At 34.9% G+C, this 27,599-nt stretch overlaps 2 protein-coding genes across 3 annotated transcripts; one reads left to right on the forward strand and one right to left on the reverse strand.

Annotated features, from left to right (window-relative positions):
- Positions 1–3,897: 3,897 nt before the first annotated feature.
- On the forward strand, positions 3,898–16,732 carry LOC135618287 (MADS-box transcription factor 23-like). Of its 2 annotated transcripts, none has more exons than XM_065119173.1 (9): positions 3,898–4,146; positions 4,292–4,488; positions 5,941–6,019; positions 14,162–14,223; positions 15,733–15,832; positions 15,922–15,963; positions 16,046–16,129; positions 16,244–16,398; positions 16,484–16,732. In XM_065119173.1, exons 2-9 carry the CDS (start codon positions 4,307–4,309, stop codon positions 16,512–16,514), a joined length of 735 nt encoding a protein of 244 aa, XP_064975245.1. In that variant the 5' UTR covers positions 3,898–4,146; positions 4,292–4,306; the 3' UTR covers positions 16,515–16,732. The 2 variants fall into 2 exon arrangements, with proteins under 2 accessions (XP_064975245.1, XP_064975241.1); XM_065119169.1 differs by having other exon boundaries at positions 3,899–4,192.
- LOC135618299 (uncharacterized) lies at positions 10,334–26,847 on the reverse strand. The gene is made up of 6 exons (XM_065119180.1): positions 26,724–26,847; positions 26,494–26,602; positions 21,398–21,414; positions 14,159–14,197; positions 14,001–14,072; positions 10,334–13,830 (listed from the first exon to the last, which is right to left on the reverse strand). The coding sequence occupies exon 6, from the start codon at positions 13,826–13,828 to the stop codon at positions 13,457–13,459; it is 372 nt and encodes a 123-aa protein (XP_064975252.1). The 5' UTR covers positions 13,829–13,830; positions 14,001–14,072; positions 14,159–14,197; positions 21,398–21,414; positions 26,494–26,602; positions 26,724–26,847; the 3' UTR covers positions 10,334–13,456.
- Positions 26,848–27,599: the final 752 nt, after the last annotated feature.

Below are 27,599 nucleotides of genomic sequence, written 5' to 3' on the forward strand. Positions count from 1 at the left end.
CGAAGAGGGGCCGAACCCTTCATTTTATAGACGCGAGGAGGCTTCCCGACTCGACAGTGGCTTTTCTGGTCCGCGACAACTCGGCGCATCGGTCCGCCGGTTGGACCCATCGGTTCGCAGCGTTTGGTCTTGATTGGATTTGGGTGTACATTTTGGGCGTATGTGTATATACACCCACACATCTGTGGGTAATTTCCGAGAAAATGAAATTCCATATTTATGAATTTTCCGGGATCAAATTTTTTTTACAAAATTACCAAAATATCTTCACTCTTAGAAAAAGACCGGTTTTGGTCCAAACCCGGTTGGGTTGGATCGATTCTTCAGTCTGATCGGTTCATTGTTAAACCGATTTATTATTAAAAAATAATTATATGCAAAAAATACTATTGCCGAACCTTAATTAGCTCAAATTCACATGACATTAATTATCAACTTTATTATACATTTGAAGGTCTATAGATTGATTTATTTAAGATTTTTTATTGTTAACAGTATGAAGATTTAGACATGTTTTTAAATAAGGGATGATATTTTTCACTTAACAATGGATTTAAATCTATATAATGATAATAAAAAAGTAAGATAAAATTTGGTCATAATATTTTTCAATTGATTTACAGTCTTTTAGCTGCCAAGCCAAAATATTATAATATTTTATGTTTTTCTATGATGGAACAATGATAATAAGAAAATAATAAAATGTTATAGTTAATGAGACAAAACATTATAACTGTGTTCAAAAATATGATAATCAATTAGGTTTAATACCACATTAATTTAGCTAAAAATCTAATCCAATCCAGTTTAATTTTGAACAATAAAAATCTCTCATTTTTCTAACAATAAACACATCTTGATAATTGTATAAGTGAAAAACTTATCCAGACAAACATGCAAATGTGGAGCTTTTGAGGTTCCTGAAAAGTAATAACTCTGCTTTGATTCCATAACAGGAAAAGGTCTAAGAGCTAATATATTATACAAGCCATGTCTTTGCCAGATGTGAAAACTTAGTACCTAAACTTAAGAAACTTATGTATGTTTTGGTGCTATTAGCTAGAAAGCTCCACCTGTAATTCCAATCTCCTCATATAATTGTGATGATCGATTAATAGATATGACAAATTTTGTCTAAGCTAAATGCTTCAGGGCAACTCTCGTAGTCAGTGAGGCTCAATAAGTTTGATATCTCAACTACCATAATAGCTTAGGAATTAGTAAATTTCGTTACGAAGTTAACTCCAAAAGAATTATCTCCTGTTTCTCAACCATGGACCCTCCATGTCGATGGATCTACAACCATCAAGGAAAGAGGTGCAAGGCTTGTTTTGCAGAACCCCAGTAGGACACATTTGAATGCTCTCTCTATTTTGGGTTTAAGGTGATAAACAACGAGACTAAGTATGAGACTCTTTTAATGGGACTTCACATTAGCAAAGATGTATTGATAAAAAAATTAAAAATATATGGTGACTCACAATTGATCGTCAACAAAGTCAAGAGGACTTACGAGGTTTACGATCCTATCATAACACTTTACATCATAGAGATTCGAACAATACTTGTCGATATCCTCTCGTTTAATATTGAACATATCCCATGAGAACTAAATGTTGTAGTAAATGTCGTCTCAAAATGACTTCAGGAGCCCAAACTCAATCTTGAGAATTTAAGTACCGGAGTTAAGCCAAATAAACATATCTAAGGGCAAGGTTTTTGTTGTTTCTCTCAAGTCTACTTGTACGGGGGACATCTTTTGCTATCTAAATATCCAAAACTTACCTACAGACCTGAATCAGACTAAAAAAGTTTAGAGGCAATACTCTTGGTATTGCTTAATTAATGGGGAACTCTATTGTCGATCCTTGACTTAACATCTTCTCTTTTGCCTCCGCCTTGAGAAGGCAATGCATGTGCTCCATGAAGTTCGTGAAGAAACATATAAAGAGCATGTTGGAGCCCATTTGCTAGCCTTCAAGATTTGAAGGTGGAGTTATTATTGACCCACACTTCTCCAAAATACAAGAGAATCCATCCAATGATATAATTGATGCTAGTACAATGCCTGAATCTAAAGATTCCCGATAGTTGTACTTACCCCTATGGATTCAGCTTAGCTTTTCACTATATAGGATTTGAAAATCCTAGGTAATTTGTCATCGGCATAAGGTCAGTGCAAATTCATTAGTCAACGTAGACTATTTCACTAAGGGGGTCGAGGCCAAATCATTAGCCGCGACTATCGAGAAGCAAGTTAAAAAATTTGTATAGAAAAATATTATCTACAAATTTGGTGTCTCTCATACTATCATCACTGATAATGAAACATAGTTTAACAACATTAAATTTAAGGAGTTCTACGAATCCTTCAATATTTGGTTCAACTTCAATTCTATCATACACCGTCAGACTAATGGGTAATCCGAAGTCACTAATCGAATTATTCTTAAAGGGCTCGTGAAGAAAGTGTCCGAGGCTAAAGGAACTCGGAAAGATGAACATCTAGAGATTACATAGAGTTATCTTACCATGTATATAAGTAGAAATAGTTAAATCCAAACTCTCTCTGGGTGTCCAATAATTTAAATTTAACTTTAAATTTTCTAGATATTCATACTAAGTGAAGATAAATTTTTTTACATAATAAAAAATATTCTATCAATAAAATTTATTCTACTAAAATTTATTCTTAATAGAGGAATCCAAAAATATCCACCAATCCTAACAAATATCAAACCTCACTTTAAACAAAGATACCAGGCATACTTGTCATAAAATGTAAGGGAAAGCCAACAACACAAATCAATTTAATTACATTTAATCTTTCAGATGAGAAAAAAAAAAAAGACAACTAACAAGAATATCTAAATGGTGCATGCAATTAAAATCTACATCAAACACGGACAACGACAGGTCGAAGCCTTTCAATATGTTCTTCTTCCCTTATTAAGAATGTACTAAGTATGACGCCCGGACCAAAATGCTCACTTTAAGCCTATTCTATTATGTCCATCTCCTTTTTCTTTTCTTACCCTTCTTTGACTCATCATTTGGGCACCACCTTGTGGTAGCTAATCATTCTATAGCTCACACGTGGCGTCAAGTGGGAGGTGTCTTACACCATTCACTGTACAACCTCGGTAATATGAACATCAAGTTTGTGGTGTCAATCGTGCTCCTTGTCATCCACTTACCAAAATGATTCCACCCCTAATAAGAAAAAGGGAGCCCACATGATGCACTCCCAATGCAAGTGGGCAAGAATATTTTGTGTGGACATATATATATAATTATATATTCTTTTTGTGATCCTCGATCACATGAGCTCTAAATTATAGATGATCAGGATGGAGATTGTTTATGTCATTTCCATCCTACGTTTCTTAGGTCTAATGAACATAAGGATGAGTGGACTTCCAACTATCTGCATCAGAGGTCCGATCGAATGAATCACTCATTAAATGGGTGTGATCCAATTAGACGCATCATATTTCTAAAAATTAAATACAACTGTATATTATATTAAAATAAAATTATGAATTTTTGATTAATATAATAAAAAATGGGAGGGGTGAAACATCGATCGAATAAGACTTTCTTCTCTTCAATCTTTGAAACAAAGACATTAAATATCCATAATGTCATGATTAAATTGTTTTGACTTGGTAACACGGTGTAAATAATTCTGAACGTGCACCGGAAGCAGGGACACCCGCCCGGAAACCAAGGGGCGCCACGGCGGAATCACTCAGCCTGGAGGGCAGGTGTCTGATGGACCCACCACGCGTCGGCGATTCATACGGCAGGCGGCGGGAGCTACACAAAACAATGGCTTGGTTGTTTGAAGTCCGCACCTAATGCTTAGCAACAACACTACAAAAGCTTACAAAGGAATCAAACGCTCGTCACAGTAATCAAATCGAAACCTTACATCCAACCTCTCCCCTCCCCTCCCCTCCCCTCTCTCTCGGAGAGGTGGGGAAGAGGAGAGGAGAGAGTGCGTGAAGGTATCTACCTGTCAGAATTCTATTAGCGTCGTCTCTCTCCTCCTCTCTCCCCCTTTCTATTTTTGTATTGGATAAATAGGTGAGGGAGGAAGGGGGGGAGATGTTGAAAGATAGCATCCGTCCTCACCAAAGAGAGGTGAGGAGCAGCTCCATTTCGGCTTCTTGTCGTCGGGTAGAAGAAGGTTCATCCTCCTTCTTGTCTTCTGCTATGTGTAGATCTGTCATCTGTGCTTCTTTCTTTCTTGTTCTTCTTGTTGATCCGTTGCATCTGATGGGAGTAGGTATAGTGGTGGATCATGGGGAGGGGGAAGATCGTGATCCGCAGGATCGACAACACCACCAGCCGGCAGGTGACCTTCTCGAAGCGGCGGAACGGGCTGCTGAAGAAGGCCAAGGAGCTCGCCATCCTTTGTGACGCTGAGGTCGGCCTGGTCATCTTCTCCAGCACCGGCCGCCTGTACGAGTTCTCCAGCTCCAGGTTCTCTGCCTCTCTCTCTCTCTTGCTCTATATCATCTTGATCTCCTGGATAGAGAGATCTATTAAACCCATGCACGAAAGCAGGAATACTTGGTCGGAGCCCCGATCTTATGGGTCTTGGCTTCGGCTAATCGATCTATATCTTCTTCTCCTCCAAGCGGATCCTCTTTGAGGTCGCTGTAGTGATCCCTTGAAATCCTCTAGGGTTTGGGTTGGAGGCTGTGCTTGCCTTGGAAGACGTTTTCATAACTTCATACATCGTTGGAATCGAGTCTACAAGAGAAAGTCATTGGAAACGAGAATATAGCAGACGCTTTCTTTGCATTTCCCTCCGACCATTATTTTCTTCAGAGGTTTAGGTTTTAGAGATCTAGGAAGCTTTCTTGGGGGAGATGCGCACCTCCCCCAACAAACCTAGGAAAACGACCGGTGAATCTCCAGTATTAGCATGCTTAGGTTCAGACTTAGTTGTCATTATTCTTCTCCATCAGAAAAATTCCATGTAAGCAAAATATTTCCATTTTGAAACAAAAAAAAGAGAAATACTGGCTCTCTCTTAGTTTGTGCCCTCTGTTTAATCCAACTTCATCACTATCGATCCTAGAGACCTAAACAAATGCCTGATAGTAGAAACTCCTTTCAGCCTGTTGGTAATGACAGTCTACATTGGCAAAGTGACTGTGATTTAAGAAACTAAACAAAATTATTGGAAACATTCTACATCCGTTTCCAGATCTACTTTTATGAACAAATCGAAGTATGTATGTTACCTATGTTTTGCATTGTTTTGTACAATTTTTTTCTTGGAGACAACATTTGATGCTTCAAACTGTTATTTATTTTAGCAACCTAACCCACAACTGCTCTTTGCAGGTGGAAGGTACTTTTGTAAAGTTGATATATATGTTTCCATATATGTTAAAATGACACGAAATTTAGCTTTATAGTTTGTGACTCTTTTGGCATTGGCAAACAATTAAGTTCTTTTGTAACTATTTTTTGGTATCAAATATTTGTTTTGCAAAGATAATTGGTAATCATTGATTGTTAATCGTCAAGAAAATGAACCATAGGCTTCTTTTTTTAGTAATCCTTAACGTATTGATTTAGGGAGAAAAGGAAGCTTGAGTTCAATCGTATGTACACACGTTGGGTGGATAAGATGGAAGGATTTACTATGAGCTACCATGCATCTAGGTTTTTTTGTTCTATCATATGTTTTATTTTACAAGAATTCAAACAATACATTTTGGAGTATATGGCATGATATCATCAGTTTTGTGAAATACATTATAAATGTTAATTTTACATTCTATTGATTAAATTCACTGCTATTGCCTAAATAACTTTCAGAAGAGAATTATTGAAAGATTATGTTATTAGTTCACACTCTTAAATGTTGCAACGGATATAAATAAATGTTCTGAGTCAATCTCATGTTCTAAATAACAGCATGAAGTCTGTCATAGAACGATATACCAAAGCTAAAGAAGAGCAACAGCAGATTGTTTCTGCAACTTCGGAACTTAAGGTACGCACACTTCAAGCTTTAGTATTTGTTATGTAGATAAGTTTATTAAGAACTGGATTATTTAACTCACTTGTTATTAACCAGTTGCATATGTTTTTCCAGTTTAGTTTGCTTAATTTATCATGTCATACTCTTACAATTTACTACTAAATGCCATGAAACTTCATCTTCCAATAGACTTGATGCTCAATTTTTTTGATTTTGTCCAAGTGACAATGCTCGTCTCTAAAATAATCCCAACACTTTGTATTCTTTGAAAGAGAGTTGTTCATTTCTCTAAAGTTTGATTGTAGGTTTTCCATGAACTAGTTTTAGGGAAATTCTTTGAGTGAAAATAAAAGTTAATTCTTTTCTCATGTTTGACCAACTACGAACTGAAACATACGCTTGATTATTTGGTACTAAAAAGAGAATGTGAAATATTTCGTATTAAAAAGAGATGTGTAACATGATGAATATTCTCATTGATTTTCTCCATTTGCTTCATTTTTTTTCTTTCCAGAGGCATGGTAAGTTTATCAAAACCTGCTTGAAATGGTTCATCTAAAATCATCCATGACCAAATTAATTTGACAAGAATTTGAGGCGAGAACCTCAAAAATCCTGATTTAAATTGATTTGAACTTGCTCAATCCCGTTAGAATTAGTGGCTTAATTAGCCTCATCAATGAGCAACTAGTTAGGAATTGATCAAACTGGGATAGAATTAACTTGAATCAATTGGTATTGAGTGTGATCTAGCTATGATGATCCATGGTCAAACTTAGTCAACCGAGGTCGATGAAACTCAAGCGATCAAATTTAGATGAATTAAACACTCAAGCGTTTGTCAAGAAACGAAGTCATGTAGTTTTCACCATTCACAGAAGCTAATATTGTTTGTGGTGACAGTTGTGCAATTGATGTAGGTATAGTGCAAAGTTCAACGACACATCCATGGAGAGTTGGTTCATTTTTTCACCATATCTAATGTAAATCGATGGAAGCATAAGGTTGATAACGAAAGATTATTAAGAGCAAAATGTGAAGATAGACTAAGCTCCTAGTTGTACAAATTTGACTTAGGCACGTCAAGGGCAATGATGTATCAAACATATATGAGAACGAGGAAGGAACTTGTATTAAGTGTTGTAGGGTTAATTGGCAACAAGTACAGTTCCCATGCATCATGAGTACGATAAAGGCATCATCATAGATAATTGATAGATGGAGGACAAAAGTATAGTTGTAGGAAGGGAAGAAATAGACAATTGATAGCAAAATGAAAGGAAAATAATTTTCCATGAAAAGGTGTCATGATCTTAAAAATATTTTTGAAATTTTTTGATGATATGAATCTACCATGTTATGATGCAAATCTTGTTTAGCCATACCTATTATTTTAAAATCTTGAAACAAGGCGCTTATGCCAATAGATTATACGAGTACTATAAGTTTGTTTGTGATGATAATTTGATTTACATATTTGATCCAAATAAAAAAAATATTTTTAATTTATAGTTTATAAGATATTTCCCACATTACTTAAGTTAGCCCAGATGATTTTCTAGAAGTCGACCTGATAATCTAGCTAAGTTAGCCCTAATCCATAATAAACTTAATATCACTTTAGGGGCCCATTAATAGGTTTCATTATCCAATCAATATCTTTTATTTATAATGGGATCTTCATTATCATCTTGCTTGAGATTGCTCTTCATAAATATAATAATTGGACTGCTGGATTGGCAACAAGATTCAATCATAGTTGAAATATGGGATGATAACATTTTTTTTATTATGTGCCTGATTTTAATTTATATTCAAATTAACTCAGAGATAAACCTAAACAATTGATAATATTTATATTCTAATTATGTTGAGGGTTTAACTTTTTTCATCATATTTTTTTGATACCTAGACAATTAGTCCGATTGTCACGTGATCAACTATCACTTATCTTAGATTGAGAATAAAAGCTATCATCTTACAGATTTTGCACTTCAATAATATATGATGGTGATATATCATATTCACGGACTCTAGGTTGAGGGTTTGAATCATTTAGAATACAAGCAATTATTCTGTGATGATATGCAATTTACTTACCTACCAAGGGTTTGAATCCTCTAGAATACAATCAATTAGTCTGTGGTGATATACAATTTACTTACCATAAGTTGGCTTAGGGTTTGAACCCTCTGGAGTATAAGCAATTAGTCTGTGGTGACATACAATTTGCTTACTTTAAGTTGGGGATTTGAATCCACATCCTAAAAATTTATATATATAAATAATTAGTTTGATGATGGCATCCGATTCATTCACCTATAAATTATACACAGAACAAATAGTTTTGTTGAATAAATTTTATGCTCAAACAAAATCAAATAGTGATGTACTCGAATTAAGTGATGTTATGTTTGACTCACTTTATCTTATCTTAGGCTGAGGATTCAAATCCTTATTATATAAATTGTAAATCTAAATAAGTAGTCTAGTTGTGATGTAAGATATATTATAATATAGGAATCTTAACAGTTATCTAGTAATTCAGTCCTCGAGAGTTGTATAAAAAAGGGTACTAAAAGCCTTAAGATGTGCACCATACGTTAACCTACTGGTCACGATATTTTGGGAGACAATTAAATACCTAATTAGAAGTGTTCGAGATAACATATTTGTCCATTATTAATTCTTATAAAAAAAGTTATTAGCACTTTACACTCATTTCGACCTTTAATTTATAATTTTCCTCTATAGTTTGGTAGCTTCCTTTTATTTGTACTCCTAGCATGCCTTTAACTTGATTTTTAAGACCACAACATCAGATTCTGCCTATTCATGTAAAATATTCATATAAGGTCATTAACAGTCATAACACTAAATCCCTTTTTGTAACCAACTAGTGGCAGAAGGTGATTTGATCAATTCAAAGTTGCAACATAGCAACATTGTATAGCTTATAAATTTGGTTACACGTAAAATAGCATGGAAGGACCACGTCATACATATACTTCACTGGATTTCAGATTTCTCGAGGAACTTCTGCCATAAAGTTCAACAGAAAATAAAATTTCAGGCCTTGTATTGTTCAATAGTGGATAAAGATCACTTATTGTTTGTTTGGGCATGACAACTTCAGATTCTGCTCAATTACGCTAGGAATCATCATTAAGTAGCTCCACCGCATACTAATATGACCACAGATTCTCAAACTTCTGGCAAAGGAAACAGAATATCATCAAAGCAACAATATAGGAAAAGTAAAAAAAAAAAAAGGTTTCTTCCAAAGACTCAGATATGAATGCTTATCAAATGTAGATGTGGGCAGTGGTGGTAAAGGCTTAAAAGCAAGCCTAGATAGTGAAGCAAAAATTAGATGTGAAGTTATGGATTAAAGAGCCCTAGGACTGCATGCACATGATTGTATATTGCAATTGTCATAAGCACTGTATGTTTGCAACAAGCACAATCGCAAAAGACAAAAAAAGAAAAAGAAAAAAAAAAGCACAACCTCAGAAGTTAATTCTATTTATGTTATACCACCTCAGGTTCTATTACTGTCTGTATGATTAGCCTCCAGGTAAAATCAGTGCCTTCACCAAACTTCATCAGATAACAATTTCATCAATTTGACTACAGGAACAAGAGAACATCTTGACAAATGACTTATGCCAATTAGCCCAATCATCATATGATGTTGAGTACCCTATGTCCCTAAACATATTTAGCAACGGAATTAGAGTTTTGCAAAAACTTTATCCTCTTAGAACAACATTAGATGAGAAACAAAATTCTGTACCATCAAAATCCTCCGGTGCAGAATGATGACCTTGATGCTCCGCTCACTGTCGTCTTCATATTAACAACACAACAAATTATATGATGGCAGGGACATGGTAGCGACGATAAAACTTGGCATGTGGACCAGATGAACCAAGATATTAAATGGAGCATTGCTTTATAACTTGCAAGGACAAGCTATTTTGATGTTTTGTTGGACAACTTGGCATCTTCATTTTAGCAAGGCCAAGGATGAAAGGAGTGCACTCCAATGAGGATGAAAATCATACAATTATTATCTAATAGTTTGGGCTGTTTAATATTTTTTAACCAATAGAATTTGAAGAAGATCCAAAATGCAAATAATTCATTTCAGGTTAGAGATGACCTATCCCTTATCCACAATGCATATGCTGGGGCACAGGGAACAGATCTACATTATTGAAGCTAAATATGCAGTTGCCAATGTTCGAAGTCAATGTTGGCAATTCATGTCCATCAAGAGTGTTAATATTTGACAAGGCCAGGGATGAAAAGAGTGTCCTGCATTGAAGATGAAAATCATACAATTATTCTCTAATAGTTAGTCCTGCTTAATCTTTTTAACCAATAGAATTTGAAGAAGATCCAAAATGCAAATAGTTCATTTCTGATTAGAGATGACCTATCCCTTATCCACAATGGATATGTTGGGGTGCAGGGAACAGATCTTGAAGCTAAATGTGCAGTTGCCAATGTTAGAAATCAAAGTTGGCAATTCATGTCCATCAAGAGTATGTTAATATTTGACAAGTCAACTTCCATATGCTAAATTACTATCATCATGGAAGCTTCTGTGACTTCGGAAAGGATTTCACTATAAGAACCAGATCTTATATCCTGTTTGGCTTTCACAATCAGCTCAAAGTTACTTGTACCTTCCAGTGTGCGCCTCCTAACCAACCATATTTTCAAAAATTTAGATTGTTGTTCAACTAATCTTTGGATCATTCAATTAGTTCCAGTAGAAAACTTTCGATCCTTTCATTGATATCATCAAAATCAGATCTTCTGCTCATTCTACGATATCACAATAATAACAGGTCACTTGAGTCAACAATTTGTCTGCCTCGTTAAGAGGACTTCTCCATCCACAAGGGTTGTAGGGCCAAGAGAATGGCGCATCCACATAGAGACTACAACATAGCTATATGGTAGTCATATCTTTGACAAAGTAGTAAAATACTAGAGATTTGCAAAAAAAGATGCAAATTCATGCTCGTAGCAAAACCAAATGCAAAGGAGCAACATCTTTCCATACAACTAAGTTCCCTTCCACTGCAACCTTCATGAATTTTATCCTTTCTGAGTTACAAGTTCTGGACTGCTGCTGTTTGTTCTATTGGTATATTTGTTGACATGTCAACTTTCTTCAGTTATAGAGTAACCCAAAAAGAAAAAAGATAAAAATAAGGCTCTTGGAAATAATATGACGGTTATATTTCTGATATAGGATATATTCTTACTACAGAAGTATCTCAGAAAACTACATACAATGGTCTATGATTGATCCCAATGTCATATCATTCATGGATGTTCTCCGTCACTAGGTTGCCTAAGAAACTGCTCCTAAATCTGGCTAGGCTTGAAGATGAATAAGAAATTATAGCAAACTAGAAAACTGCAAAGTTGCTTCTCCTTTCACAATGTACTGTAGATAGTAGTATATCCCCTTGTGCTTCTTGTTCGAGGATCTTGTATGAGTATCGGTAATTGATTGTGAACAAAGAGCTTTCACATGTGTCTAACATGAAGAATGGATCCTGGACATCTTGCAAAAATTTTGGATTAACTCTATGAAATCTTCCGGTGCACAAAAGACAAATTTCCAAGCCACTATAAGTAGATAATCATGATCTTAGATTACCATACTGGTCGGTGCAGGTGGTATGTACTAGTCCAGTGAATATTGGGATACATAATGTCCTGTACCTGTAAAATACTCTGTACTGAAAGTGGACCGTGGCACACCAACTGTTACAGTCAGTGCAGGCGGTATGTACTGGTACAGTCAATATTGGGATACATAATGTCCTGTATTTGTAAAATACTCTGTACTGAAAGTGGACCATGGCATACCAAACTGTTACAGGTCGACATTCGTTCGATACAAGTTGTATACAACTAAGCGTATGTTCTTTTTTCAGACTCGATTACTTCTAAATCTAGCCCATAATTCAAGTGGGAATCCTCACTTTATCCACATAAACCATCTAGCAGAGATCCAATATATCGACGTAACATGAAACACAATCTGGCATAGATCCAACCTATTGACATAACAATAAACTAGCATTTGGAATACGTTCTTGTAGACCCCCCAACCCCATCTATCACAATGTGATTTTAAGCTTATAAGATGGAGTTATATTGCTTTGGACACATAACATATTTTGCTTAAAATATTGGGTTATCAATTATCATCATGTATTATTATAAGTTAATATGTATTATTTTGTCTTCTTTCCATTTATTTACCATATAGTTGGGATATATGACTTGGTGTTGTTCTTGTTTTTGTTGCAAATTATATTTCATTTAGATATTATGCACATGAGTATTATGATTCATATATTATTGTTGTCGTCATTCTCATTCAATATCTTCAACAGATTTGAGATTATCTATTTGGAGCCTTAACTACCTTAATTCTCACTCCTTTAGCCTAGCCCTATCTGCAGTAGTGGGAATCAAAGAGAAACCTAAATACAAGGGCTTCTGAATCTCCATGATTCTGAAGCTTCCTAGGAACCACAGTTCCTAGTATTTGGAATTATTATCATCTAATATTTAGAATCAGGATTCAATGTATTCTAAACCATATTCAGTATATTAACATATTTACACAATTCGAGTTCAAAATCTTTCTACTTCCTCCATAAGTTGTTGAATTCAAATAAAATGAAGGGTCAGATCAAGGATCACCATTTTGCCCAAACCAATACATGCCACCCCCTTTTGGGCAATCCTGGTCTGATTTATTTTTTCAATATGAGTGACAAATCTTAGGGCAGGGGGTCATGCAATTTGCTATTCATAGCTCCCCGACCCTACAATTACCTCCAGCACCCTCTCCCCTATGCATGCTGCCCTGCCACTACTATCATGTCCACCTGTTGCCTACCCGCCGATGGCCACAGCCAGTCACTGCTGACCCATCTGATCTCCCTATACTTTCTTCATCATCTTCCTCCTTTGTCTCGTCTTCCTCCTCCCTTGTCCTTTGCCTCCTCTTCTCCTATTTCTCCCTTCCCCCTTCTTGGTACCATGGTACACACCAACAAACTGTGTTATCATGGACTGGACCCATTTTGGTTTGGCCATAGATCGGCATGAGTTTGGTACATGAAACTCAAAAAGAAAAAAGAAAAACAAGAGATTACTTTGCCTTTTTAAAATTTCATCTTCTAAGACAAAGATGAAGGATATTTTTAGATGTTAGATCAGTTGATCTAACCTGGCTATAACCTGCATTGGCATGTTTAGACTAATCTTGCATCATAACTACGCAAAAAAATCAGGTTATCAAGAATGGTCAATTTTTAACTCTAGTACAACATTTCTAAAAAGGAAAGCTATAAGCCTATATCCTTTGTAAGAATCACAGATGATTATAATCACCCCTATTAATCTTCAGAACTTTGGTAAATTTTCCTCTGACTTTACCATATCAGCTGTTAAAGCTAAAGAATTGACTAAAGAAGATGGCATAATATGCCATTTATTTAACAACTTCACTTGAACCTTCATGGCTGAAAATTTAAAATATGCACCTTTCTCAAAATCTTCACAAATCAACAAACAGACTAGAATGATGTCAGCTACGATATCAATTGAAGTCATTTTTACAGAAGAATAAGAAAATGGAGAACATTTAAGGCAGTAATTATTAAGATTATTTACTATACATACAAATATGCTTGTACAGTTATTGTCTTCAAGATGTAAAAGCAAATGCTCTGCGAAGATCTTCATGTCAACTACTGCGCCAATCAGAGTTGTCATTTCTAAAGCATAGAAAGAAAAAAAAAACCACCAGAAGTATATGGGTAAATAAATAATGATGTAATCATGTAACTGCCAAAATGAAGAAAATGATAAATATAGCAAATTGCTATAGTTATATTCATGACCTTAACATTCATATGTAAACTATTATCATTTAATAGTTTCTTACCTAGAACTTCTGCATGGACTTCTTTTAAGATCTGCGGGTCTTTATTGTTACATTTGATCAAACAGCTCACCTCTAAAACATGTTTGCCTTTGGAGCTAGTTACTGAAGTTTTAAAAACTGCATATCAACATTGTAAGAGTATTGTGCTTTCTACTCACCAGTTCTGGCAAAAGGAGGCAGCGAGCTTGAGGCAGCAACTGCATAACTTGCAAGAAAATCATAGGTATGCTCACTATACCCTACAAATTCAAATAAAAGTATGGTCATTCAAAATCCATTTTTCTGTAGATAAGCACAAAAAATGTAGTAGCATTATCATGGATAGTTTACTTCTAATGTTCAGTTTTGCTTGAACTTTTGGACTTAGATATGTTCTCTGGTATATCAGTGTCTTGTATAACATGTATTATTCATGATATTGACGCCGCCGCGCAATGAGGCCACAATTATGTGGAGTCAGTTTCATGAATGAATGCTCATGTTATTTAACAGTAAGAACTTAGTTACAGCACTAGAAAGACGTAGGAAACAATGTGCCACATCAAAACTCAAAACAATCAACGAATTGATACACCTCAAATATTATAATCTAAGTGACCTCTTCTGAACTAAAATTACTAGGACTTCTGGGTGTCAGGAAATTATTTCTACTATTCCAGTGGAGCTAATGAGCTCCATTCTTCATGTTATGACAGTATTATCATGTGTAAATCTTCTACAATGCATATGGTAAAGGGAATGCTAATCCAACTTAATAGAAATATAACAAGTGATATCATGTTTTAAGGAAAACACAAAATTTATTTGTACACTCATTAAGCAAGGAGAAAGTGAAATACAGCTAACTATAATACAGCCCAATAGTTACCAAACACATGTACAGTAGCAAGCCAACCAGATAGACATGGATAAACCTGACACATGGATTATGCAGAGACAAATAAAGGTATCATAAATCCGTATCTTTGGACTCAGCAAAAGTCCATGACTACCTCTGTACAATATATGCTGGTACCAGTTCAGATAAGCAGTGCACAAACTGATGGAACAATGACAATTTGGATGACCAGTTACATGAAACCAAGTCACAGTGCACTACTGAGTCATTACATGCTACACAACAGAATTAGAACCCATAACTATTGCTATAAATTAGATAATGTCAACAAATGAAACTTAGATGTTTCTATAGTATAATTTAGTTATATAGTTTTAAGAGTACAAGACTATGCTTGGAATATCCCAACCCACAAAATCAAACTTCTGTTTGATTGAATGCCAGAGCAAGTGGCACTCCAATGCCTTTCTGATGAAGGCTACAGAAATCCCAGACAAGAAGCACCGGACAAGAGGAAAGTCATAAAAGGAGTACCTGACAAGATGTTTCAACAGTAAATTTAAACTCAATCTTCAAATACACCCGGTGAATACAAATTTCTTTCAATGTAATAGTTAATTAGTGCATGCAAAAGCTTACAAACAATTGTCTCTCCAGAATTCAAACTTGCATGACATGCCACTAAATTAGTTATCTTCCCCAAAAAAGAGTAAAAACATTACATATGCATCCATCAATCTGAGAATTCCAAGCAAAGGGTTCGCAAAACCAATTATCAGGCTGCACGTATCATCATTATGGATTTTATATTGGGAAATAATTTCATAAACACATAATGTCATAAATTAGTGACAAAAATTACTGAGCCCATTGCTTCTGTGTCAACAACTGCAGGCGGTTGATGGGAGAAGAGCTTTCTGGCCTAAATGTCAAAGATCTACAGAATCTAGAGAACCAACTAGAAATGAGCCTGCGTAATGTCAGAATGAAGAAGGTTCTTGCTTACTTTGCATCACTCAGTATTTCATACCTACTTTCTTCCAACAACTATTCTATAGCGTACAAATAATTCTATTCCTGCAGGACCAACTTTTAATAGAAGAAATTCAAGAACTGGATCAAAAGGTTATGCCATAATTTTGCTACCTCTCAACAAGTTTAGAATTGTACATCTAGTTCACCTATATTGATGCTGGTTTCATTGCAGGGAAGGTTTATACACCAAGAGAATATGGAACTGCACAAGAAGGTAAACCTTGTTCGTCAAGAAAACATGGAATTGCACAAGAAGGTATCAGATACAAAAGCTATTTCATCATAGATCCATAAAAGTGTCCAATTTTATCCCTTGATGAGCTGTCAAATTATGTATAACATGAGTTAAGCTATCAATCATCATTGTCAGGTTTATGAAACAAGGGGAACAACTGGCAGTGATGGAGGTTCAATTATTCCATATGGTTTTAGTTTTACGGATGAAGCACATGTGCCCATTCATCTAGAGTTAAGCCAGCCACAACAGCAAGCAGATGGAACCCAGACCCAACCTCCAAATCTAGGGTAACTTTTTTTTACAAACATTAGAAAATTCACACATTTAAAATTTCTAGTCTAACTGTACAACTTATTACTGAATTTGCACCAGACTTCAACTTCAGCTGACACGTGGAGAGTGACTCTTCATGATCTTCCATCTATTATCTCACTGCTACAGAGTCCCAAGGCTAGTAATCTTTAATTACGTAAAAGTGCAGCAGTGGCTCAAAAACATTCTAGCCACCTATTGTATAAAGTTTATATCACCATGAAAATATGAATACTGTGCTAGGTATTAAGATCTGAGAAACTGAAACTGTATTTATTGCTTGCAATAAATGTATTGTGAATTTGCTAAGTAGTCTTTTGTACCTAAATGAGGAATTCAAAGCTGAACTTGCAACTTAAAGAACTACTCAGCAGGATCTTTCCATCACAACATTGCAAGACTGGTTTATTATCCATCTGACAGAGAGAATGCAGTTAACAGAAGGTAAGGTAGGAAATCTGTCAACAAATTGACTACTTATGACTGGAGCTTCGTCAGTCAACATGCACAACCTTTCAAGAGTCATGCAGTAGGCATGTTCTGATAAAATGAAGTCCATTACTCACCCACTCAATTAAATCACCTCTAACACAGACAAGTGGTAATAAAAGAAAAGAAGAATAACGAATTGATCATGTTGAAATGTGATGTGAATGGTGAAATATACCACACTAAATAAGAAACCAAAATAATAACTTCCTGCTGGCTCTCTTGGGTATATATTGAACAACAAATGATATCAATGCTATACAGGCTCTCATTCATGTATGACCAATTGCGGCATATATCCCCCTTTTCTGGATATCCATAAATGGACCTAGTGGAAATCCAAACAACAGCCACTTCTGACCTGGTAAGTGTCAATGTTCTGAAAAGTGGTCACAGTATGCATGCAGTTAAGGTCCCACATAGTGCATAAGCACTGGAAACATATGTGGCAGATACTGAAAAGTTTTGAAAGAATAACAAAATAATAGCACGAAAAATATGGATAATATAAAGTTAATAGGATACATACAAAATGTAAGTGATCAAAATAGCACGATGATCTTATTTTATACTATTAAAATAATATATTAGTAGGAATAATAGAAAAAATATAAACCACATGGCGATCATATATTAAAGCTTGCACAGACCATATATGTGGCCACATAGAGACTATGCATTGAGGTAATACGTCACTGCATACACCTATGCGACTGTATTTTTGAACAATGAGAATTCTTTTGGTAGATTGCCACAAATGACCTATCCCATATCCTCTTGGAGCTCAAGTCATATACATCAGTGTGTTCTGACCAACCTCGAACTGATCGTAGGGTATTGGGAAAAACCACACCCGATTATAGGGCATCAATCATAGACCAATCCAGGTGTTCTAAATATTGTTCAAACCTAAAAGCCTGGCAAGAAAATCTAGGTTTAGAAGAATTCAATTACACATGTTTATGTGCATGATGAGACCTGACTACTCACAGAGTCCATGGAATCCAAACAAAATAGTCAAGTAGGACAGGGAAAAAGTGGATTTCTAGAATAAATTAGACATCTGACAGATACAGAAGCCACAGCATACAGGGATTTCATATTTAGAGTTGGCACCTCAAGATGAAATTTCAACAAACAAGAACATTCGGAGTCCTGTATTGATAAATCTAGTCCTGATTAAGGTTATAAAAAAATTTATGTAAATAAAGTCCAATAATGTTGGAGAAGCTATTCAGAAGCATAGGAATGATTTTAGAGTTCAATTATAATATAGCAAGAAAATTGTCATTGTGTGATTGGAAAAATTGAGTATGCAACGAACAAGGTCTGGCACATAACAGGACCATAAAAACTTATGAATACAATCAAGTTGAATCAGATCATAACGAGTTTTTTGCAAGGACATGTGCTGAGTCTAGAAATCCACTAAGTATGCACTTAACCACAAGAACACAAAATTAAAGAAAGAAGATAGAAAACATTAAAGATGGTAAGAACTGGACTAATTCTAACTCAACACATCTCATGCACAAGGGAACTGATGAACCATACGATATGAAAAGATGAAAGTGAAACCCTTTTTTCTTTAGATTTTCATTTACTTCAATACAGCTATCTATTAAATTAAGAAATTAGCTTTTTGAAAGCAATCATTTAAATTTTATTCTGACCAAATGATCATAGAAACCAATACATTATGTGATAAGATAAGTAATTTTCCAAGATATATCTAAATCCAACCTTTTATTCATAGTTATAGATTTACAAGTCATGTGCAAACAAGATTTTTAAAATATAAAAGAGCTCTAAGCTCATAAAATAGGACATAAAGAAACATTCAGTTCTGATAAAATTTGATAGGAGTAAATATAAATAGAATCAGTGGTTTTGTTTGCATGGATTAGTTGTGTCCAAAAATCTTTCCCTTTCCTAATTTTTCTGAAAATTTTGTCCAAGTTGTTTGTTGTATGCCAGGAAGGGTAATTTAAATTGTTGGTCGATTTTAGTTGAAAAATAGTTGTTAAGTCACCATGGAGAATGTTTGCAGTTCTAAATTTGGATCGATTCCTTGTGTCTACAGACTTAAATATCTAAATCATTTTTGAAGACGACTTGCACGAATCTTGAGTTTATCAGTAAATTATGAAAAAAAATGACATTTCCTAAAACTCTGTAAGCTTTGTTATCTTTCTTGCCTTTGACAAGTTTCCCTGAAGTTTCTTGACTATCTTGTTTCCATAGCTTCTATTCCCTATCCTTTTAATTCCATCTTCATTCTTGGTTATCTTTAGTATTAGTTCTTTTGTTATGTCAGTTTGCTGTCCTATATATTATTATAAAGCAAATCAGAATGTAGATTTGGATTACCAAACTACTACTGCCTTTTTTGAAGCATCTTAAGATCTTTCAGACCAATATATATGGATCTCCCATATTTTAGATAACCGATCAATAGGCACTAAAAATAATGATGAGAAATGAATTTAACAATACAAAAGAAAGATTTTTTCTCACTCGATCCAAAACCAATTTCTGCTAAATTCAATCCTAAAATTGATTGGATAAACTGAAAATGCTATTGCACTTCTTATTAGTCAATAGTCACTTCAACTGAGATCTTAGGTCATGCTAATGGGTAGAAAGGTTCATGTGCAGCTAGAGTACACTAACAGAGTCCTTTTAGGGCTACAGCAAATAAATAATGTTCCATGTAGGTAGCCACCTCACTATAGAGGACACAAGGATTAAAGGAGATTATTTGAGAAAACAAGCCACATGGTTTCTTGAAGCATTCTCACTTAAATGCAGAAAGGTAAGGAAAAAAGAGAAAAGAAATTGAAGAGAAATCACCAGGAAGGACTCACCTTATTAGAGCAGAGGGAGGCTTTCAGTTTGAAATAAATGAGAGAAAAGAGGAAAAGAGGGTTGCTAATTGGAAGAAAGGATGAGAGGGCTAATTGCCCAAAAGAGTACCAAGTAGTGGTTATACAGTCAGGTGGTAAACCTGGTATTGACCCATTTTTACTGGTTCACTATTGAACCAGTAAACTGGTCGGCAAATACCAGTCTGACTGATTTTGAAAACCATGGTGATGACATTTACCAAAAATGACAAACTGCTATCAAGCTAATTTCAAAATAAAACAATGATAAAGTTTAACAAAGACGACTGAACTTGATAGAAGCAAAGTACCTTCTACTAGTTCTAAATAAAAGACATCAAGACCTCGTTTTGTAATAACTAACTCCTGAACCAAGTTGTTCGCATCATGTTAGAGGAAATGAAATCTTTTTCCTATTCTTTTCTTGTAAATAACTAACTCTGGAACCAAGTTGTTTGCAAGAATAATTCGAGCTCTCTCCTTTTTCCAAAAAGATATTTGAGAAATCATCGGAAGCAGCTCTTCATCAAAGAAAGAAAACCAAAAACAAAAAGTTCACTTCTCCTGAATATATGAAACATAATTTTTTTTTTTAAAGTTTTCCCATCAAACACACTAGAAAGAATAGTTTTCTTGGAGAATAATTTTCAAGATTTTTTCCATAGGATCAAACAAATCCTAAGTGAAAAAAAAAAGTAATTCAACAAAGACCAAGGGAAAGAACCTCCAAAATTTAAAGTATTCTTCAGCACAAGTAGAATAACTATCAACTTCATATCACAGTTACACAGAGCCAACAAAGTGCAACAAATACATTGAATCTGAAGTTTTCTGGTCCAAAATTTAAGTGAAGCTAACACACAAGGAAAATGGAAAAAATATAAAATTGATAGACATTACAATGTTATTTAACATATTATCTGCCTTAAGAAATGACAAAGTCAAATCTAGTAACTTCAGGACCTTTATTTACAACAAAAATTCAAATGATGGAGATTTAAATTTTTGATTTCATAGTGTAAAAACCATTCCAATTTGTGCTGTTGACTGTTGATGAGTGAGCTTCTGACCTACGATGATGACATATGGCATTGTTTTGTTAAAAGCAGGTACAGGAAACAACTGAATCAGTTGCTAAAAATTGGCTGCATCCTTACAAGCAGAAATAAATAAAATGGTTATTTGACTGACGACTCCAGAATGGATAAAACTACCTGGCATGTTGTCACACGACTCACACCAGATACGATAACACAAAATCTGATTGCTCACAAATAGAAGCATAAGTAGTAAGCAGACAGATCTTAAATAATGACTAGAAGTACTCCTTTCATTATAAGTTTACGTATAAACTTTGAACTTTTAATCAAATAATTCTATGGGAACTGTTTTGCAAGTTTAAAGTACAACAAACAGGCGTCCAACAGCATTGCATTTCTACAATAAAACATGCCAATAGCCTATGATTGTCACTTATCAAAACAGAAAAACAATCAGATTTAAATTGTAACAACTAATTTTATTGTAAAGTTTTCATCTAAAGATAACAACATACCCAGATCTTCTTGCAAGTTATGCAGTTGCTGCCTCAGGCTAGTTCCTCCCCTTTTGAAAGATCTAAAGAAAAAAGTCAAAATATATGTCATGAGTGATGTAGGTTTCAACCCAAATAATAGCTTATATACATACAAGATATTATATGTATGTATGTATGCTTAAATGTATCAGTGTTGAATAAACTTCAACATGCCTACAACATAAAATAATAAACTGAAGCATACATGTAAAAATTCTTTAAATGTGATGATATGAGACCGTTTAAAGAAGGTGAAGAGACTTCATCACTCTGGTACTAGAAAATTATTCCAATGTCGGAGTGGACTATAACTTAAAATAGTATATAATTCATGTCCAATAATAACCTTTTGTACTCTATTTGTGGATATTTTTCATATTATATTCGACTCGAGCACTGATATGGTGTATTAATGTAATAATCATTTATAATTTGTGGATTATGTTAGAACCTATCATATATCCTACAAAATTTCCAGTCCATTGAGGATGTGAACTTTGCAATTTGGACAATGGCAACAATGTGGAAGGAGATAGTATCCCAAGGGTAACACATGCAAGGCGTAGATAAGAGAAGGGCAACTGTTGACTTCTCCAACATGAAATATAGCTTAGATCACATTGGTCAAAGTTTGTTGTGATCACTGCCATATTATCAATGGATTTCAAGTATATGAACGTGATGTCAAGTTGTCAACATGTGTTTCAAATTCCCAAAGACTTTGAGGACTCTCCCAATAGCCTGACCAGACTTATCTTCTGAGCAAATGCCTTCCTGTCATGGTTTTTATGTGGAAACCATGTCAAATGATTTGGATCCTAGCACTTATGGATAGGTTTGATTACTCATTCCTCCCCAGCCCCACAAAAACATTTCATATTGGCACTTGTCCCATCATGTGGAAGGCTAGGCTAATATTATTCAATAATATCAGGATGACAATGCCCAAGGCATGGCATAAGACATAGGACCAGTATAGTAGGTACATCTGCATCACATGTGGCCAAGTGTCAAGAAGCAAGTTCCCCCAACACAACATCCAAACATAAAAATTTTAGATTGATGGTACATGTTTTGTTGGTAGGTAAAAAACCATATGTCATTGTAGAGCTTGCTGATTTGACATGATGCCTTGTTCATTGATTGTCATGTTCATGTTGTTGCATGCTTATAGTTAAGTTTGTGTGTCATGTAATTAAACTTTTTTTAACTACATAATTATGACTTTGTTCCATTCCATGTTATCAACTTCACAAACTAATTCATTATATTTATGAATACTATCATGCAAATGGATTGACAATATTACTATGCACATTAAATTGTAGAACAAGAAAAACAAGTTTTTTAAATTAATCTCACACCACTAGCCAAAGTGGCTGATGTGCTAGCATAATGTATTGATGTAGAATAGAGTAGACAAGTGGAGAGAAAGAGAAGTGTGAGATTAGAAATGAGAGTAAGAGGCTAGAAGAGAGAAGATGCAATTCTTTTCATTCAAATCTAAAGCGTCTCATCCATTGACAAACTTCACTATTTATAAGGGTTTAGGAGCCTTAGTGCCTTAGGATAATCAACGTAGACAATGATTCTCAAGAGTAACCTCCTAGTAAACTTGTATGCCTTTTAGAAACCCCAAATGTGACTTTTAAGAGACCTAAACAGATTTAAAACAACTTATTACAGCTGAGAAGAAAAATAGTGTATTTAATATAAGAGTACACTTAATACAAAAATAGAGTCCCAATGTGCTATAGAAAGACTTGGGTGCACTTAATACAAGAGTGCATTTAATACAAAAGTAGAGTCCCAATATTAGCACCTAGAAAGACCAAAAGGCTCTTCAATTTTCCACACAACTGTTAGAATTTTTAGGCCAACTAATTGATGATTTTTTCATGAATTTCTTTGCCTAAAATAAGTTTTTATGAAATCCTTTATAAAACTAGATGGTTCTCCATCATGTATGTCAGTAGGTACGCCACCAACATCATAACAATAAAGCCTATGAAAAGACACCAGCGTAAAATATGATCTAACTTTGGCTAGATGCAAACATACCGTTGACAGGTGCATAACAATTACTAAACCCGTACCACCAACATCATATAATCCTTTGTTGCCATTGTTGTGGTTCAGCTCAGTATTTTTAACTCAATTATTTTGCTTATTATGATATATCTTTGTAGAATTTCAGAAATTGGCCAGTTGCTACCTCAGTTTCAACATTAAAAAAAATCTAAATTTTAGTGACACATCCCTCAATTGCCAACTCTATTCCATACTATCACTGAGGGCTAATCCTGGACAACGTATAATGGTTTCTATATAGACAAAACCGAGACCTTAACTTCTTAATATGTTAATTTTGTTGTCCTCTTATGTGTCTTTCATAGAAAGCAGTCGAATTAAGGGGGGTCAAGCACATATGGTTTAGCCATGTTTTAACAAGGTTGAGATACCCCAGACATTACATGCAACCCTTATCCTACAAAGTTTAAATGGTCGTCAAATAGTGTCTTTTTTATATTATAACTTATTATGTGATATATATTATATACAATGAAAGTTAGGCATGACAAGGTTTCTCATTTCTCTACAGTCATGTCTAGTCATACTATTATAAATGACCCATTACAATAGACTTTGGTAAGAACCACAGAATATATATACTTCTAGTATATATGGGCTTTCATTTTGAAGTTTCATGGAACTATCTATAAATGCTTAATGAAACCAATGGTCAGATCAAGTCTAATTTTCCTTTAAATGCTTTAGAATTCGAGTCAGTCTTTTTCAATTTTCTTGTATTTTTGGAGTTATTTATACAAAATAGAAAGTGACCTTTTAGATTAGGGTTAACTTTAGTTGTTTAAGAAGCATAAGTTTATTATGATTTATATTTTTTATAAGATAAAATTTTACTTATTTATTTTTAAAAATTATTTTATATTTATTTATATGATTATATTTTTTATTTATTATATATTTGGGCCATACAAAATTTTTTATAAGATTACTAACATTCATTTATTTGTTTTATTTATTTACTTATTAATTTAAATGAAAAATATGTATTCACTCTTAAAAAAATATTAAAAATATTAGAAGGATAAATTTGTCACGAAATATTCAATGAACTTTTATAATACAATTTTACCAAACAACACTTACGTCAATGTACATTTAAAATATATTTTTTATTTATTGTTTACCAAACATTCAAAGCATTCTACAAGTACACATTTACTCAAATCTCTTTCTCAAATTGCACATTAAAAATATAAATGTGTTCCCAAATGCAACAATAGTATTGTAGCATGAACGGTACCCCAAGAAAATTTGACATGTACAAAATCAAATTTTGGAAGTCTGGTAATGTGTTTGCAATTTTATCAGCCCAAGACTTCCACCAAGGTCTCTCAATGGAATGACACCAAGTTCACTTTTGCAAACTTGAACGAAAAGCCACAATTTCAAACACTTAATGTAAAAGTGGGGTTCCCAACTATAGCTATCAAGGAAAAATGGGACAAAAGATCATCCAATATCTTACTAGATAATGAGTGTTTGTAATTAAACTTCTTTGCTCCAATAACAATAGAAGGGTCTGAATCAAAGTTGTATCATGTCTCTTGGTATTGTGAAATGAATTATAGCTTGGGTTTGCTTAATGGCCAAACGGGGTTCATATCTTCTCTCTATTTTTTCTCTAATCTTCTTTCTCGACTCCATTAAATCCTTATCATTCTTCCAAAAACCACTGGGCTGCATGAGTAAAAATAGATACTACCCATATGTATCTAGAAGTCATCTTTAAATGATACATGCCTCTTACATACTACAGAACATTGAAATTCCATAAATAAGTTTAGTCATACTGCTATTTATTTTTTTTATTTCATGTAAGAATGTGACAAATAACTACCTACATCAAAAAATATACAGGAAAATTATTTCCATGAAAAATATACTGTGATATTTTCAGGATTAACAAAAGCATGTTGTAGTACTAGAGTACAATTTAGAATGCATCATATCTGATTTCTTTTAACCATTCAGGACTTACGTAACTTTATAGAGCTAACAGTTTAAGAGGAACTTCATTCTGAAATGCAAACAAAATAGGGAATATTGTTCTACTTAGTTTTTAGTCCTTTAATATTTTTAATTGAAATCATTGTATCCTTTTAATCGAACTATCTGAAATTATACATATAATAGGATACAACACAAATAGCATTGGTTTTACATCCATCAGAAATATAACTATCTGAATAGGTAATGTCTTTTAAATCTTAATGTTCTACACATGGCATTTGCATTCTCATGGTTGTCACATTACATGCCCAAATTGAGGTTATGTTGAACCAAACAAAGATAGTATATCATAAATATTCATAAATAATTACAGACATATTTATTAACTTTTTAGGAAAAGAAAGTATTACAGACCAGTGATTTAGCACTTAAAACTAGCTTTCCTAGAACTGACCTTAGACTTGTAGCCAAAGTTTAGCAAGGAAAACTGAAGGCAAGAAAAGTGCTACAGTGGACCAAAAACAATCACTTAGCAGATCGTCTTTCATAAGTATGAACGTACGAGCTAAGAAAACTTGATAAGAAACAACTTCACTTTTGATACCGGATAGGGGTTTCGACGTGACGGCTTACAAGTTTTATCACTAAATATGTTTCAAAACATCTCGCAGCGTATGACCACGAAACGTATCAAAGAACTCTTCCAAGATATGTCCATGAAATATATTTAATGCTCAACAACAACACGCCCAAACTTTGAACAAAAACTTCTTACAGTCTAAAAAAATCAAGGAAAAGACCTTATGATGTACAGCAATTCCCTAGTAAGCCAGAGTTAAGTTAGACTGCAAGCCCATTCCAGTAAAGCAAGGTCCAAATGGCACAATCACGCACCCGTCAGAAGAAGCAACAAAACTAGGTCGTACAAGCCCGTCGATAGCTATTTCATAGTCAAAGTAACACCCCAACCTATCAAATCTGACCTAACCGATCAAAACCTTCAAGAAAACACTTCCGAATTCAAGGAATAATCGGCGATTACTCAAAAGATCATGATAGGTAAAGAACTCGGTCTTTACCTCAGATTTCCGTCATTCGGCAACGAGGGCCAGCACCAATTCTTCTCTCTCTCCTCCTTCCCTCCGAGGGTTTTCCGGCCATTGATCTGAGAGCAAACCCAATTCAAAACTAGAGCTAATCAATCAAACACGATCTCCATTACCCGAAACAATGAACAACCGAGACCGGAAGAAATCAAGCAAGATCAGATCTATGAGATGTCAAGAGACAAAAAAGGAAGCAGCAGTACCTGAAAGCAAGCCAACCACGAAGAGAGAAGGAGCGACGGTAGGGCGGTAGATATTTTGCAGGAGGAGCGTACGGTGCTCCCGAGGAGTAAAATAAGGGGTCTGAGGAACGGTTCGCGGCCATCCACGTCGCCCGCCAAACTTATATATTTATCGAGGGGCGTGACAGAGAGGCGACGAGCAAAAGGCGCATGATACCGAGAGGACAAACCATGAACAAAACAACTCGACAAATGCTCCCCGAAGAACCAACTTACCACGGCCACGTGTCGAGAAGGGATTGCTAAGGTGTAGTGTAACGACGAGGGTGGGGGTGCATGGGACCGCCCGGGTGGGTTAAACCGGCTCGTGTGCCGTTTTGTTTATTGGCTCGCTGGACACGCGTCGGCGTCTGTAACGGGGTTTGGAGCCCACCTCATCCGTCCCACCGGCGCTTGCCGTACGTGAAGCCGACGATGGCGTGTTACGACGGTCACGTGTCGGTAGCGGCGTACATTCGGAGACGAAATAATTCCTGCAGCTTGGACCGTGCTGCGGCCTGTCGGGCTAAATGCATGAGTTCCCTACTCATCCTTTGATTAAGAAAACTAAATTCATATATATATATATATAACAATGAACCCGATGATTCTTTCAAAATTTCAATAATCTCATCAGTGAATAGACCAGGAAGAGCGGCATTGGTTCATGGGGATAGAACCTTTATAGCTTTTGGTGTTAACTCCTTAGCCTCAAGAACTTTGGTTGGTTCTCCCTCCACGTAGAGGGTTATCTCACTTCGATCATTGATATCATCTATACCAATCACGATGATCTTGTCATCCGTAGGGTGACCGATAGTACAATTCTTTAGAAGGGACAACGAGGGGTGGCCACAC

The sequence above is a fragment of the Musa acuminata genome, chromosome BXJ1-3 (genome assembly GCF_036884655.1).
Source record: "Musa acuminata AAA Group cultivar baxijiao chromosome BXJ1-3, Cavendish_Baxijiao_AAA, whole genome shotgun sequence".
Taxonomy (NCBI): Eukaryota; Viridiplantae; Streptophyta; class Magnoliopsida; order Zingiberales; family Musaceae; genus Musa; species Musa acuminata.